The following is a 14778-nucleotide window of genomic DNA, read 5'->3' as shown; positions in this document are numbered from 1 at the left end:
GATGGCGGTACGATTTGTCTTTAGACGATGCCACATCTACCATATGCTAGCTCAAGTCTACAATGTTCGAAATTGTTTGTTGACCATCTAACTTTTCTATATCCGAGGTATCAATAAAACTTTATTCTGAATGCCAAGTTATAATTATCCTGATCATTAACGTCCGTTGTCAATGAGAATCAATCTTAATGGTATATATGGTGAAACGATACTGATGAATGTGTGATAGGGACATGTTGAAATGTTAACGACACTGTACATGTTAACAGAAATAATTAATAAAATGCTTTATTTTACACAAATCAAGCGTTTGATATCTTCATCATTTTGACAATTTAAATAAGTTTAGATGATATAAATGGTTGGTTATTCCTACATTCGACATTATCTGAACAACTAATCATATGTTGAAAACTGACATAAGATGGCCATGGTTTGTATACATATTTCTGCTGTTCATGTATCAAAATACAACAAAAATGTTAAAATGTAAATATTTTAATTGCTTAAACTCTAGCAAGTCGGGGATTTATACACATATTTCATTGAAAGCACTAAGGGTTAAATTTACATTGTTAATAGTGGTAAGTATTAAATCAATAGATGATGTCAATTATGGTACACCAATTGATAGATAACTGGTTTCTGATAAGTTTCTGTGTGTTGACGTCAATGTAGAAATAAGTCATGTACAAAATAAATCTATAGTCTATATACATGTAGTCCATGGTATCATTAAATGGCAAAGACGATGGAATTTGCTATGTGAAATATGAATTATTGAAGGCATTCTGAAATATGTTTAATGCATCTTCTGTTGTTTTTTGTTTGTTTTTGTTTTTTTTTTTGACAGTATTATCGTATTGTCGCCTTGCAATGGTAAAACACCTCTTCACTTTGTATGGCTATTTCACTGAAACAAACTGCTATAGCAGGAGAGGAGGACTTTTAGTAGTCAGATCGGGTTCATACCTGGGGTCTCCAAAAATTAGCCCGATAACACGCCTTGTTACATCTCGAAGTTATTGACACCGAGAAAAGATCCAAACCCATTTACAGTAAGTGTTACATAGGTGGAAAATGTGTCGTTGGCGGGGACAATACACAGAGCTTTCCTTCTAGCCCCTGTGAGGTAGGCTCTGGGTTCTGTCCCCTGGCCGAGACCCACCAAAGTCAATAACAGTGGTAGTTTCTGCTCTTGCTTAGCGTTCAGCTTACAGCTTTGTGTCTTCAATGATATAGCACTATAAAAAGGCAACAGTTCTACTATACAAGAAGACACAAAACAAACATACCACAGTCTCCCAAAACACACACCTTGCACTTCACACCCGCTACACATCGCATACATGGAGGCCGTCCTTACATGACCCTGGCTGTTAATAGGACGTTAATTAATCAAACAAACTAGCAAACAAACTGTAAGGAGTTTGGGAGGGACGTAATTGCCTCTTAAGACCATGCAAATAAGGCAACCGTAACAACTTTAACGCATAAACGCTTATGTTGTCCATCATATTAATACATAAACATGTAATACATATTATTTTAACTTGCGGTGGTTTTCACAACTAACGGAAGTTTATTTCTAAAAATTAATATCGACCTCATTACTGTCCAACTAATTGCCAAAACTTCTTGTCCTTTGGCAGTCACTGCATGACGTCATCGATCGCGAGCTTCTCTAAATTGCCCTTCATACCCTAACTATATTTTATAACTATTGAATTTCCCGCCCATCTCAGTCACATGAGTAAAATCATAAAGTGTGATTTTTTTTCTGAATGTCACACCCATCCCATTTAATGATGTTATGACGCGTCAGCTTGTTTGACTGCACCACCAACCCTCAGCCAAACCAAAAACATGACAGATATAATGGAAGTGACTATGAAAAACACTACAAACAAAAACCAGTCAAAGATGGCGGCTATCTCTGCCCAGGAGTAGTCTTGACATTCCTCTGTTGAGTTTCCTGCCTCGTTCTGATCTGCATCTGTCGCTTCCTTGTTCATAACCTCGACCTGATCCTTGTGTTTTCCGCAACAACCTCCTTTGCAGCAGCACCCTTTCCAGCAGCCGACCTTGATAAAGACGTTTGTGGTGAGGGATTGCAGACTGGGAGGAACTGGTTCTGCTGGGTCCTTATGGTGTATACGGAGAACAATAACGGAGAAGCCTACCGCCAGTACTCCCATTATCAAGGTAAAGGCGAGGTATGTGGCTGTTAAAAGAGAATAATAGCTTTAAGACATAATTATATCTTGTTATCAGGTTTTACATAATGTAAACATAATATTTTAGTGGTAATCTTTTTAGTGCTTTAGATTTCTTTACACTGTCATAATGACCATCTGTTCAAGACTGTATGAAAATATCATTAAAAGGATAAATATGTTTGCAGCACCTGAAACAGCAAACAAATACAGTGTATTTCAAATTGATATCAAATGGAAAAATTACATTATCTCAAAGAAAGCAATCAGTACTGTTCATTTAAAATTGAATGGAAATTATTACGCAGATGTTAAAGTTCATAGTTTATTATATTTCGGCCTGGATATTGAGGCCCGCACGAGGCAGTTCAAAGATATTGCTCTTTGTTAAGATGTTTTAAAATGAATTCTACCCCTACATCACTTCGAAATCTGACGACTGTTCAAACGGCAAGGCGGTTAATTACACATAACAGAGCACACAAGTTGCATAGGACGACTTACATAGAATGGACACATTTAGTGACGTGTTAGGCATACTGTCCGCTATCAGTGTCAGGAGCACAGCCAGAGCCAGTAACACGGTCAAGGCGTACGACACCTTCTCGCCGGAGTCCACCGGAAGTACGAAGACAAGGACAATGAGAAAGGAAGTTAACAAGACAGGAAGTACGACATTTGTCATGTAGAAATCATAACGTCTTGTGAGTACGATGACGAACTTCAGCAGCGAAAAGGTTTCTACGACACCATTAACTGTTGTCTCCTGAATGGACGACGTTTCTATTCTGGAATTTGTGAACGTCCACTCACCATTCTCTCTGTATGTGGAAAGATAGCAACGGAAATAAAGTTTAATTTTGCTTCAATCTGATAACAGGATCTAACAATATTCCATTAGGGGTAACATTCCGATGGCCTTTGGAAATGGCCAATGAATTTGCTGCTGCCAGAATCTTGACTAGGGGCGAATAATTAATTCCGTAGTCATCTCGCCCAAAGAGCACGACCAGGCTAAATGTATACATATACTGGGACGAAATGACGCTTTAAAATGATCTAGCAATGTGCAGATTTGACCTGAAGTACAGGAGGTATGAAGGCCACCCAAACATGACCTTATATGGGATGTTGTCAGATCCTCTATTTAACGGAGGGTGTAATATGGATTTTAATCAGATTAGATTTACCTTCAATAAACTTTACACAACTGTGACAACATGTTATGAAAACAAGGTGGGACGTTACGATGATCCTATAAGAATATTATAAACAGTTTTGCAAAAATGATAAAACAGATAAAATGCTGTTTTACTTGTCAAAACTGTATATTGTCAGGATAACATAATTAAATTACCTATATATGTCTGTCGACCAAAGTAATGACCATTAATGTACTTTACATTGTATTTGTTGACAACCATCTCCACACGGAAATGTTTATATTGTCGAATGCATCTTAAAAACAAAAAATAAAAACAAAATAATGTACATTAATTGTAGAAGTAAACCTTACCCTAGGTCTTCAATATTCACTTTGTCTCGCAAATGTGTGAGGATCAGTTCTTCTTGTGTGTATGCCCAGCTGGTGACGTCGATGGCACACTCTTGCGTATCAAATGGATAATAGGTGGTATCTATAGTACAGGAGGTAACAAAGATCTGGGGCATCTCCCAGTCCACCTTCCCGGTATAGGACACACGGAACAACAGGTTATCGTCCTGTAGGATCGACACGTCATCAACCCTAAAACAAAATCATGTGATTATAAAATTATCAACTACAAAGGTTAAACGACAATTCTGGTGGCATTACATGAGGAAGACGGATTGAAGTAACTTTAAAGACAATTAAACATAATGGTCAACATCAGTTCGAGTTCTGCGAAAATCCAAGTTGGTTTGTTGAGTATTAATAGTTAGGGATTTAAAGACTTTCTGTTGTGGTAAATGCGACGAGTTGCGTGTCTTATGTGCGTACGTGTTTTGGAAGGCTGCAGTATCTTAATGTTGTGTATATTTGTATAAGAGAACGTTTGCCCTTTTATATACATCCAGGCCAATATCAAAGATGGCTCTGAAAAAATCAAATTCAACATCAGACGTGTCTCAGCTATGACTTTATAAAAGAGAGTCGTTGTTTTAATTACATTCTGTTAACAACCAGGGTCATTAACGAATGGCATCCCCCTGTATGCGATATGTATGTGTGAATGTCTGTATATTTTTGGAGGCTGTGGTATATTCGTGTTGTGTCTCTTTGCAAAAGTGGAAACTCCAACTATTAAGTCATTTAAATTATGAAAATAGTTGAGTTTTTAATTGTGTATCTTGCTGCCTCTGTCATTAAAAAGAAAACCGTCCAAAAGTAAATATATCAGTTTATAGGGTATAACAATCAGTATATGAAGGCCCACTACCTTTCCGAAACGGATTTCAATTTTTAAAATGGGAATGTATAACGAGATAAATAATTTTGTAGAGTCGCAAAAGTTATTAGCTTGCCTATAATACTACATTTATCATCACCTTCTGAACAGTTTGATTAGAATAAATAAGTGTTAATTTTTATAACGCGGATCGTCTTACATTTTACGCCGTCGTCCTAATTACCGCGCGTTAGTTGACTATAACTGCGTCAGATGGCAAAACAGCGAAATGAATCTTCACTGTTAACATGAATTACGTGAAGAATCTTAGATTAATTTTTTGTGTTGTAGCCTCATCTTAGGCAATCGATATATATTTTCTGATATTTCTATTGTATTTCAGATTTTTTTTGTTTCGGAAAAGAAGTGGGCCTTTAAACACTATATTTTCACGAGATGTAAATGTTTGCGTACTAATCGCGGGATAATTAAAACGCGGATTCAAATGTACCGCAAATAATATTTACGTATAAATAAATAGATAATTGTCAAATTTGACCATTTATTCACGTATATGGTGAAAATAAAGAAATCTAAAGAATATTATTCACGCGGAAATAAAGTCGTTATTAATAACAGTAGCCTGATATATTGATACTTACGAATTGTCTATAAACAGTTCTGGTTTCCATATTTCTTTATCTAGAGCGTAAATATGGTCCACGTTGGTAAAACTGGCCGGGGTCCATGTTAAACGTGAATCATCCCACTCCTTATAACAATATTATAATGGTTATGAATTACGTGTAACTGATTATGATTTAGAGTTGTATATCAGTTTCTTTTTAGAAAAAAGGTTCTAGAATGAGAAGGAGTACGGCGTAGGATTTAGTCATTTTTAACACAGGTTTAGTGCAATAATTTGAGATTTATTTAATACTATAAGAATCCAAGGTTCCATACGCTAAAATGTACCATATTTTTTTCGTATATAAAATAATTTAATAATTTAATGAAAATATCACATAACAGTTAACTTTGAGTAAACATCAAATTACTGTAAAAGGGTAGAAATGTAAACTAGACTAAACTGAACTGAATAATACAATTAACATTCTTAACTTGTTACATAATAGTGACTTTGGCCCGAAATTGCTAAAAATATAAAGACAACTAAAACCGCATCTAAATAGATTACTGCGAAAATGTCGTATATTATTTTAAATAATGATCCAATAGACCAATTACTATATTATTAACGTAATCAAATTAGTATGACTACCAAGGTAAAAGTCCTATACCAAGTAAATCAGTATATACTCACAACCGTCAGCCATCCCGTTACAGACATGCTCTGGTCCACCATGCTCTGATAAAGAAAATTACTGTTAATCACAGTTTTAATTATAAAAAAAACTGATAGCAATATATAAATTAATTCAAATTCAAATAACAAATTCAAGTATCTTTCATTGATGAAATTTCTGTTATCTCACCCTTGTATTTTGTATCTCGGTGTCAAATAAAACAAATATAAGTGAGGGGAAGGAACTCCGATCTATGTTTACTTTGTCTATGACGAAGGAAGGGAAATTACTCTTCATACCATATTACTATTTGTACATTTGTAATAGGATTATGTGTTAGCTAGTTTGGATAGCATCGAAACCAAGATATTTGGTCGGTATAGATAGTTTGTATACATTATACAGATTTGAATACATATTAATTAAAAAGGGAAATGACGGATCAGACAGGGATATGTAGATTAGACAATGGCTGGGTTTGAAATATTTGTACCGTTATAAGCATAGACAAAAAGATTTTCTGTTTTTTCTCACCTGTAGTTTATATGTATCAAACTGTTGCTTGAAAATAATATAAGTGACGGAAAGGAACTCTTTAGATCTATGTTAACTTTTGTTTATAACGAAGAAAGGGGAAATATTCTTCATACCACATGACTAGACCAGAATATTATTCGGTTGGTATAGACAGGTTCCACATTAAACAGATATGAATACATGTTAATTAAGAAGGAAAATGTCGGAGAATACAGTGATCTGGATTATACAGTGGCTGGGTTTGACAGGTTATATTGCATATATCATAAAAAGATTTTTTGTGTGGGGGGATGAAATGTTTGTACCGTTTATAAACATAGAAGCAGACGCTACATACACAAATTATATATAAGCCTAAATAACGAAATCACGACATTACATGTGTATTTAATGAAAACTACAGATGCATGACCTGAGAATTTCAGGAGACAATAGACCTACCAGGTCGTTGATTGATATCAGACTGATCCCAACTTTCACTGTTATGGCGTCGTCAGGCCGTACCAATCTGTCATACGTAGCAGCAGCGAACTTGGTACTCCGTATGCTCAATTCATCTGCTGCTGACCACCCTTCCACTAGGACGACTGAAAATAAAGTTTCGGTAATGTACTCAATTACAGGTTATGCCAGGACACTTTAATGGTGTTTTGGTATATATTAAGATGCGATTGATAAGAAATAAGTGTGTTTTTTTTTAGTTTTTATTTATGTATTATTTTTAATTCTTTTAACACTTCTGCTGGTCCAGTCCTCCATTTTTGAAGGAAGAGGCTATTTTGGTAGATATTTCTGACTTGATTCTAGCGTTCTTAATAAGACGCCATTGTGTGTATATGTGAAGGTTTGAATATCGATTTTACAAACTTAATATATTTTTACATCGAGAAGAATAAAAGGTCTCGTTACTCCGCGGTTCATATGCTGCAACAACACATGATGCCTGTAACTCTATCTATCAACACTGCATCTTAAACGAGTAATGATTATAATTATATACTTAGTCCATTTACAAAACAAGGCAATGTTATAGGTTATCGTAAGCCATACTCATTCGTCCAATAACATGTTTTAATAAAAGTGTTGTTTTATTTTTAATTTCAATGCAACACAACCGTTCAGTTATAAGTGTTTGCTTTATTTTCATTCACGTTTCATCAGTAGCTTAAAGTGTTAAACAGAACGAAATGCTACTTTTGAATTAATCTTCATTTGATAAAAATCTCAATTTAATAACCGCCCTCATTTAAGGAAGAAAATTGCATGTATTAACTGAGAGGTACCGTCTGTTATACTTAAACAATAATGTCATCATAACCATAATTCTTCGGAATATAGAGAATAATGTCATCATAACCATAATTCATCGGAATATAGAGAATAGTTTCAATATCTTTCAATTAGTTTTTGGTGATGCATTTGAATCAATAACGTAAGACTCCATATAATCTTACAGAATACCTTGGAGAATTAGCAGGACACTGGTTTTCACTATTGTTGATTTCATGATGGCTGTGGCATATACTGGTCTGTAATCATAAACAAATATAGGTTAATTATCAACATCTAATTTGGTAAATTAACTGTTCACTTGCAAATTCGGGTTCACGCAATACTGACGTTTCAAGCATCCAAATCTCAGTGAAAAATATTTAAGATAAATAGTTTAAATGACCAAACAGCTGTTCGCCGAGTAGATGGTCTAAATACTATCTCTTTGAAGGTAAGAGGATATTTGTCTGCTCGAGAAATAAAGGATTTTTCTCGTGGCAACAAAATAGAAAGTAATAATACAATGATGTAAATAAAACGATAAATCTTAAAATGCATTTTCAATGAGGACAGGACACTGGGTTTTCACTATTGTTGATTTCATGACGGCTGTGGCATATACTGGTCTGTAATCATAAACAAATATAGGTTAACTATCAACATCTAATTTGGTAAATTAACTGTTCACTTGCAAATTCGGGTTCACGCAATACTGACGTTTCAAGCATCCAAATCTCAGTGAAAAATTATTTAAGATAAATAGTTTAAATGACCAAACAGCTGTTCGCCGAGTAGATGGTCTAAATACTATCTCTTTGAAGGTAAGAGGATATTTGTCTGCTCGAGAAATAAAGGGTATCTCTAGTGCAACAAAATAGAAAGTAATAATACAATGATGTAAATAAAACGATAAATCTTAAAATGCATTTTCAATCAAAATGTAACATGTAATTTTATAAACATATAATAAGCAGTGAATGCAATGTGTATCAGAATCAGGAAAACTAAAGGGAAGTCCACCATTTATTACATTAACGTTTATTAGTCGTTGTCTAAAGTAAAATATTGAAATTCCTGTTTATAAATCTAAACGATGCGAGTATAAAGCATGCTACTTCTATTTGAGACATCAAATTTGTTGTCTTATTGTCGCCATAACACTAAATGGAACACATTGCGAACAGAAATTGTAATAACTTCGTCGAACTCGATAGTTCTAGTAACCATTTCGTCCTGTCGAACGTATCCTATTGTAGGCATATTTTTGCTGTCACATCGTTAAGCTAGCAATCTTGGATAGATATTTCTTCGGTATAGTTCTTGTCTATTTGTTTCATTAAATCAATACCTATTAACATTATTAACAGTTAATGTCTATTTAAAAAGCCTCTACTGCATATTGGTCTACCATGTATCCGGTGTGTTGGGTGTGTTGCGTGTGTAGTGCGTGTTTTTGGGAGACTGTGGTATATTTTGAGGTACGCTTTGATCTAAAAGTGCTATTCCACTGTAGCATGTCACCAACGACAACAAACATGCCACACACGGTCACATTATGTTAAGTTACAGTCCTTCTGCCTGTGTGGATCAGAAATGACGAAGTAAGATTAATGTCATTTATCCAAATACATTATTTATATGTAATAATCGCATTTACGTATTTACAGTAATATTGTTGAATTAATAACAAACAACACACTATCAACGCAACACAGAGAAAAACATACCACATGAGGGGAGACTACAAATATACACAGTTGATTTACTTAATTTGCAGACAAACCGGAAAGCTCATTTGGATCTCTCAATGTTATCATAAACATATACTACAGTTGTAACATGCACCGGCCTACAGCTGGAACTTTGTACGCAAATATACTAACTTAACATCAAATCAGATGTAATTAAATAAATCTTGGTAATTATGTACCATCTGTGTTTTTCCAATAAAGAAACACCTTTTCACATTGTTCTCTCTCTTTGGCTTGGTATCATTTAATCTCTATCATCTCATAACATCTGCTCCCTTCATCAGGATATACTTTTTTCATTTTTTTTATATAAACATATTTCTGATAAAACTCATCTTAAACACATCAAACTAAGAAAAATCAAATTAATTTTGTAATGTCATGATGATTAACTAGGTATTTGATTTATCTAGAGCATTCAGTAGAAGAAAGGGAAATTGATCACATCTCGCATGTTTGAAACTAAGACGCAAGAAGAAACTGTATCCTCTATTTATGACTCTAGCCTGTCGACAGTTGAACATTTCAAAATTTCGCATTACATAATGTGTAAAAGAATCTAGCAAACAGAGACAAGCCTAATCACTCATGAAAACTGAAGAGGAAACCTGATGTTTTGTATAAAAACCATGGAAGTGCTTTTTATTCTTCCAATTTCTGCATGTTTGCTCATTCTTCAACGTCGTGTGTCACATACGTTTAATACGCCGATTCCGGGATACAAGGAACTCTTTTGGGCGGGAGGTAGAAATTGTTGATTTGGTCATGTGACCGCGAAAAATTTAGGGCACATTTTTCCGTCATGGCGGTGACACTTATAGGCAGAGAATACCAATGTCCGGGTAAAGGTCATAGTCGGTAATACTTGCTCGATAACGGAACTAAGAAAAACTGTTATGTTTTGTGTTTCTTATTTGTTATTGATTTTTGGGAAAATGCACCAAGGTAAGTTATGAAATATTTGTGAGTGAGACGTCAGATACCGCTGATTTCCAACTGCTAGGCGACAGCTCCATTTGATGCCGTAATTTACATGTCATTTCCTTATGAAGTGTCTAAATTCAATTTTCGTGCATATTTAGATTAAATTTAATACAATATGTTCCGATAATTAATGTTAATTGTTCTATCATGATATGTAATTTTCCACCCGTGTTCAATCATTACATATGCCGCCATTTTGTTTCAAATGTGCCCTAAATTAAGTCACGTGGTGATGAAAGTCACATGACTAAACTGACTGAATGTTGTATCCCGGAATCGGCGTCGTGTCATATGTTTATTGCATATGGATATTAGTAAATGAAAACTTAACAACATCTAAAATATTTGTCTGATAATTGATAGATTTCCAGCATAGTATCGCACTACTTTGTAGAAGATTCCAGATTTTTTTATAGAATGTTTCTTAAAACCAATTTTCCAGAATGTAAGTGTGAAAGTCCAGTATGAAAGAGTATTACAAAACACACATGGGATGTCAATTAAATCAAAAGTTATAGTACACCATCTAACTGTGTCGTTCTAGACTTATCTCCGATACCAGGGGCTAAAACCCAAGCAGAAAGTAGAAATATCAAATGCTGATACAATTCGTTTTGCTGGGATCAAACAAAAATCAACAGAAATATACATTTGTAGATAATGCCTTTTATTTCGTTCTTCTAGGGCTTATAAATGGTGCAAATGACATCGATAGTGCTAGGCTTCTAAAATGTCGGAAAATCAACAATTCAAGATTATAGTAAGAAGATAAATAGAACCTTACATGGGTCTGTGAAGTAGACAGGGATATCTCAACCCGAGTGAAAGATTTTGGCCGGTCAACCCAAGGCTTGCCGAGGGTTGACCGCCAAAATCTTTCATGAGGGTTGAGATATCCCTGTCAACATCACAGACAGATGTCTGATTCTTTTTCTCCCATACTTAGTAGCAAAAAACGATGAAATTCCACTTGTTTTCCAGCTTTTTCATCTCGCCATCATCGCAGGAACGTCGTTATGCTTCAAAATTGATGCGCACTGCAGTTACGCCGCATGTATTGATGACGTCACGTTATTGTCTAGCGCATGTGAACTGTCTTAACCCCCTCCCCCCCTTTTTAAGATAGAGATATCTTTTCCCTAGCAACCACGGGATATCCAAGCGAAGTACGGGAGAAAAACTGACATCTTTTTGTCATTATATACAGGTTGTAGACACCGCAACTGGATTGTTCAGTCCCTAGAGTTTAACATGACATGCTGGTTGCTCTTTCGCCTTCATCAGATTGTTGCAATTCATATCAACCTATGTTCATTATACAAATCATTAAAAGTATCACTCCAAAAATTATTAAATATGAATATTTTCCAATGAAACAATTATGGTATAAAAATATGGAATTATAGACCATACAATGCCTGATACCTTTACATCAGAATCACATACAGCGAGAAAATTCCTCTAACCGATGTTATAGATATAGCTGCATGTACCATTTTGCACAGTTTATGTTCAAGTAATGCTAGGAAGTTGAGAGAAGACAGATTACCCGGAGAAAAATACACCGACCTATTGTCAGTTACATTCCAATTATTTTTCTTGGGTTTTGAACACACTATCGATCCCATAGGTTACTAGTTGAACATCTTCACCGCTCAACCACCGCAGTATGCATCAATAAGGTACCTGTATTATGCCACACTTCAGGTCTATCACAAGGAAACATAACATAAACATAACACAAACATACCCTTCTCTCAGGGAACACAAAACATGTCATAAACATTAGTGCATGCGCAGGAGGCCGTCCTTAAATGACCTAAGTTGGCAATATGACGTTAAACAATTAAAACCAATCTGAACACACTAGCATCAATGTCAAAAGTAGTTGATGGTCCTATCACTGATGAATGGGATGACTGAATTCCCAGATTTTAAACAGGTCGATCAATAGAGCTGTGTGATTTTATGCTTTGCTTTCTTGCTTATACATGTATTAAGGTTTTATCAATCGTCTCCTCCATAATTATCTAAAGATCTGATGATAAATCATAATCTTTAATAAACTACGGAGTCAAAATGTTCGTGCTTTGTATTTTCAAACGCTTGAGTAAACAGGCTGTAGTTTCTTGGTAAGAATGGGTCACTTATAAAAAGAACTTCCAACAATGATAACATAAGGGAAATGCAATGTTTACAATCACAAAATGTTGTTTTATATACTTTAACATTTTGTGATCCCGAGGATGGAATATCCTTATCCTTCATATCAACACATTAAAGAACGTTTTTCTCTCATACCTCAATGTTTTATTACAAATATACAATGATATCCGGTCAGTTTGAAATAAGGAAACAAAGACTGCAAGTCATTTCTCCTTAATTAAAAGTGCCTCGAGTGTATTGCATTGGGAAAACCAGTATTGCGCTTATAGGTATAAGAGAATTGTTCGTATGCAACCAGTGCAATATTACAGTTGCGATGTCACAATTCAGACAATGGCGTAAAATAGAGAATATAAAGATTTCCGATACACCTTTGATGAAATTCGCAGGGAAAATACTCCTTTTTTGTGTTTATTTCGTAAGGAAATCAATGAAAGTCTCGAAAGTATATTATGTTCGCTCACGTACGCCCTGAGCAAACACTTATTAAACACAACCCTAGTATGAAATATACATGTATTGTCTTAAAACGCCTATGCATATTCCCATGCGCAATATTCATAGAACAGTCATTTAAACATATAGTTCTAAAATATATATTTTCAATTAAATATATATTTTCTTTGAGGAATGCACATGAAGGTCAAAGTATTCAATATTGAAATAAATATTTCTTAGAACGGAAAAATACTTTTGAAAAAAACCCGTAACATTTTATTAAAAAATTATGAAAAAAAAATCCTCATGACGTTCAATAATTATAATAAGTATATGACCAAATTATACAAAGGAACAACAACTGACTTGGAATACACTAGAGTGGTACATACCACTGTGTACACACAGAACATAATTTTAAACTACTTTTATAATGTTTACTTACCTAAATAACGAACTGTTACATCCTCACCACTCTAACCCAGTACACATACACCCTAGTCTGCATGCTAGGTAGACTCCCTGGCAGACCTTCCGTCAGTCATGGTCTAATTAGGACCCTTTGTTTTAGTATTGTTCCAATTTGAATTGAACGTTTAAACTAACCTAACAACAGTGTGTAAATCCTGAGGTAGACGTAACTTGTGATTACTTATAATGACACGTCATTAAATTCACATTAAGGAATGGTAAACGTTACATTATGAATGTTTTGCACGCACAACTACAAGACTTTAAAAGACGCATTTCTTTTTGAACATCGTTTTTAAGTATAAAGTACATTTGCCATTTTTCTTATTATTTTACTGGATGCCAAAACTGCTGGTAAAACATCGCAGGGTTGTAAACATAAAGATTTGGCGAATGTTAACGCGATACGAAGAGCGGCTGTTGCCTACAATATCACGAACTATTATTGGTAGGTAGAGATGCTGTGTTTCTCTACCGAGATTCGCCACTACGATGTTTAATCAAACTTACCTTCCATATCGTCCTATTAAATAAATATCTTAAGCTGATAGAAATTAATAATCTTGGTTTTTATTGAAATCGTTTAATCGTTTAAACAAATTAAGACATTGTATTTTTGACACTAAATCTGTTTATGATAAATTAAAGTTAATTAAACTACTTCAATACGAAAAAAAAATTATTAAACAAATGAAGAAATTTTGTCAATTATGAACCAATCTCATATTTATTTATTTATTTTATTGCGTTTCCCTCGTACCATCCATATTAAATGTTATCATTTTAGTATTATTCCAAACATGAACAGGGTATTCTGAAGAAAAATTACTTGGTTTTAGTATCCTCGTCCATTTTCCATTTTAACTTTTTGCCATAACTTTATTATTTTGGTATTTCTTTCTTGATATAATGACTGCTATGATCATGGGATTTATGGGATAATCCTTATCGACTCATACCAATGGTACATTACAAACATTAACACAATAAGAGGTTACGTCATAATCACGCCGTACATCGTGGCTGACGTGATGACAGCAAATCGATATAGAACAATATAGGATGATCTTCAAGCATAATCGATTACCTTATAAGATGCCAAGCAATATAAGTCAAACATTAAGTCAAACTCGATATAACCATCGCAATATTATTTCTTGATATTCGATATATTATACTAGTGGGTGAGAATATCTTTCCGAGATGGATTATCATCTATTTGTATCCAACATTCGCTTTTGATCATGTGAATATATGTTGAAAATGA

The 14778-nt window shown here is 34.4% G+C and overlaps 1 protein-coding gene across 1 annotated transcript; it reads right to left on the bottom strand.

Moving 5' to 3' along the window:
• Window positions 1-270: 270 nt before the first annotated feature.
• On the bottom strand, window positions 271-13743 carry LOC138321190 (neuronal acetylcholine receptor subunit alpha-3-like). The gene is made up of 8 exons (XM_069264681.1): window positions 13486-13743; window positions 7891-7958; window positions 6871-7016; window positions 5910-5954; window positions 5248-5357; window positions 3733-3963; window positions 2721-3037; window positions 271-2224 (listed from the first exon to the last, which is right to left on the bottom strand). Exons 2-8 carry the CDS (start codon window positions 7934-7936, stop codon window positions 1812-1814), a joined length of 1308 nt encoding a protein of 435 aa, XP_069120782.1. The 5' UTR covers window positions 7937-7958; window positions 13486-13743; the 3' UTR covers window positions 271-1811.
• Window positions 13744-14778: the final 1035 nt, after the last annotated feature.

This window comes from Argopecten irradians, chromosome 4 (genome assembly GCF_041381155.1).
Source record: "Argopecten irradians isolate NY chromosome 4, Ai_NY, whole genome shotgun sequence".
NCBI classification, from domain to species: Eukaryota; Metazoa; Mollusca; class Bivalvia; order Pectinida; family Pectinidae; genus Argopecten; species Argopecten irradians.
Note: the sequence above shows the minus strand (reverse complement) of the source record. Positions and strands in the feature narration are given on the sequence as shown.

Coding starts and splice junctions, on each gene's coding strand:
- LOC138321190 (XM_069264681.1), bottom strand. CDS start 7,936: ATGAAATCAACAATAGTGAAAACCAGTGTCCTGCTAATTCTCCAAG. Junction 5,358..5,909: donor TAACGGGATGGCTGACGGTT/GTGAGTATATAC, acceptor TATTGTTATAAG/GAGTGGGATGATTCACGTTT. Junction 3,964..5,247: donor GAACTGTTTATAGACAATTC/GTAAGTATCAAT, acceptor ATTTTGTTTTAG/GGTTGATGACGTGTCGATCC.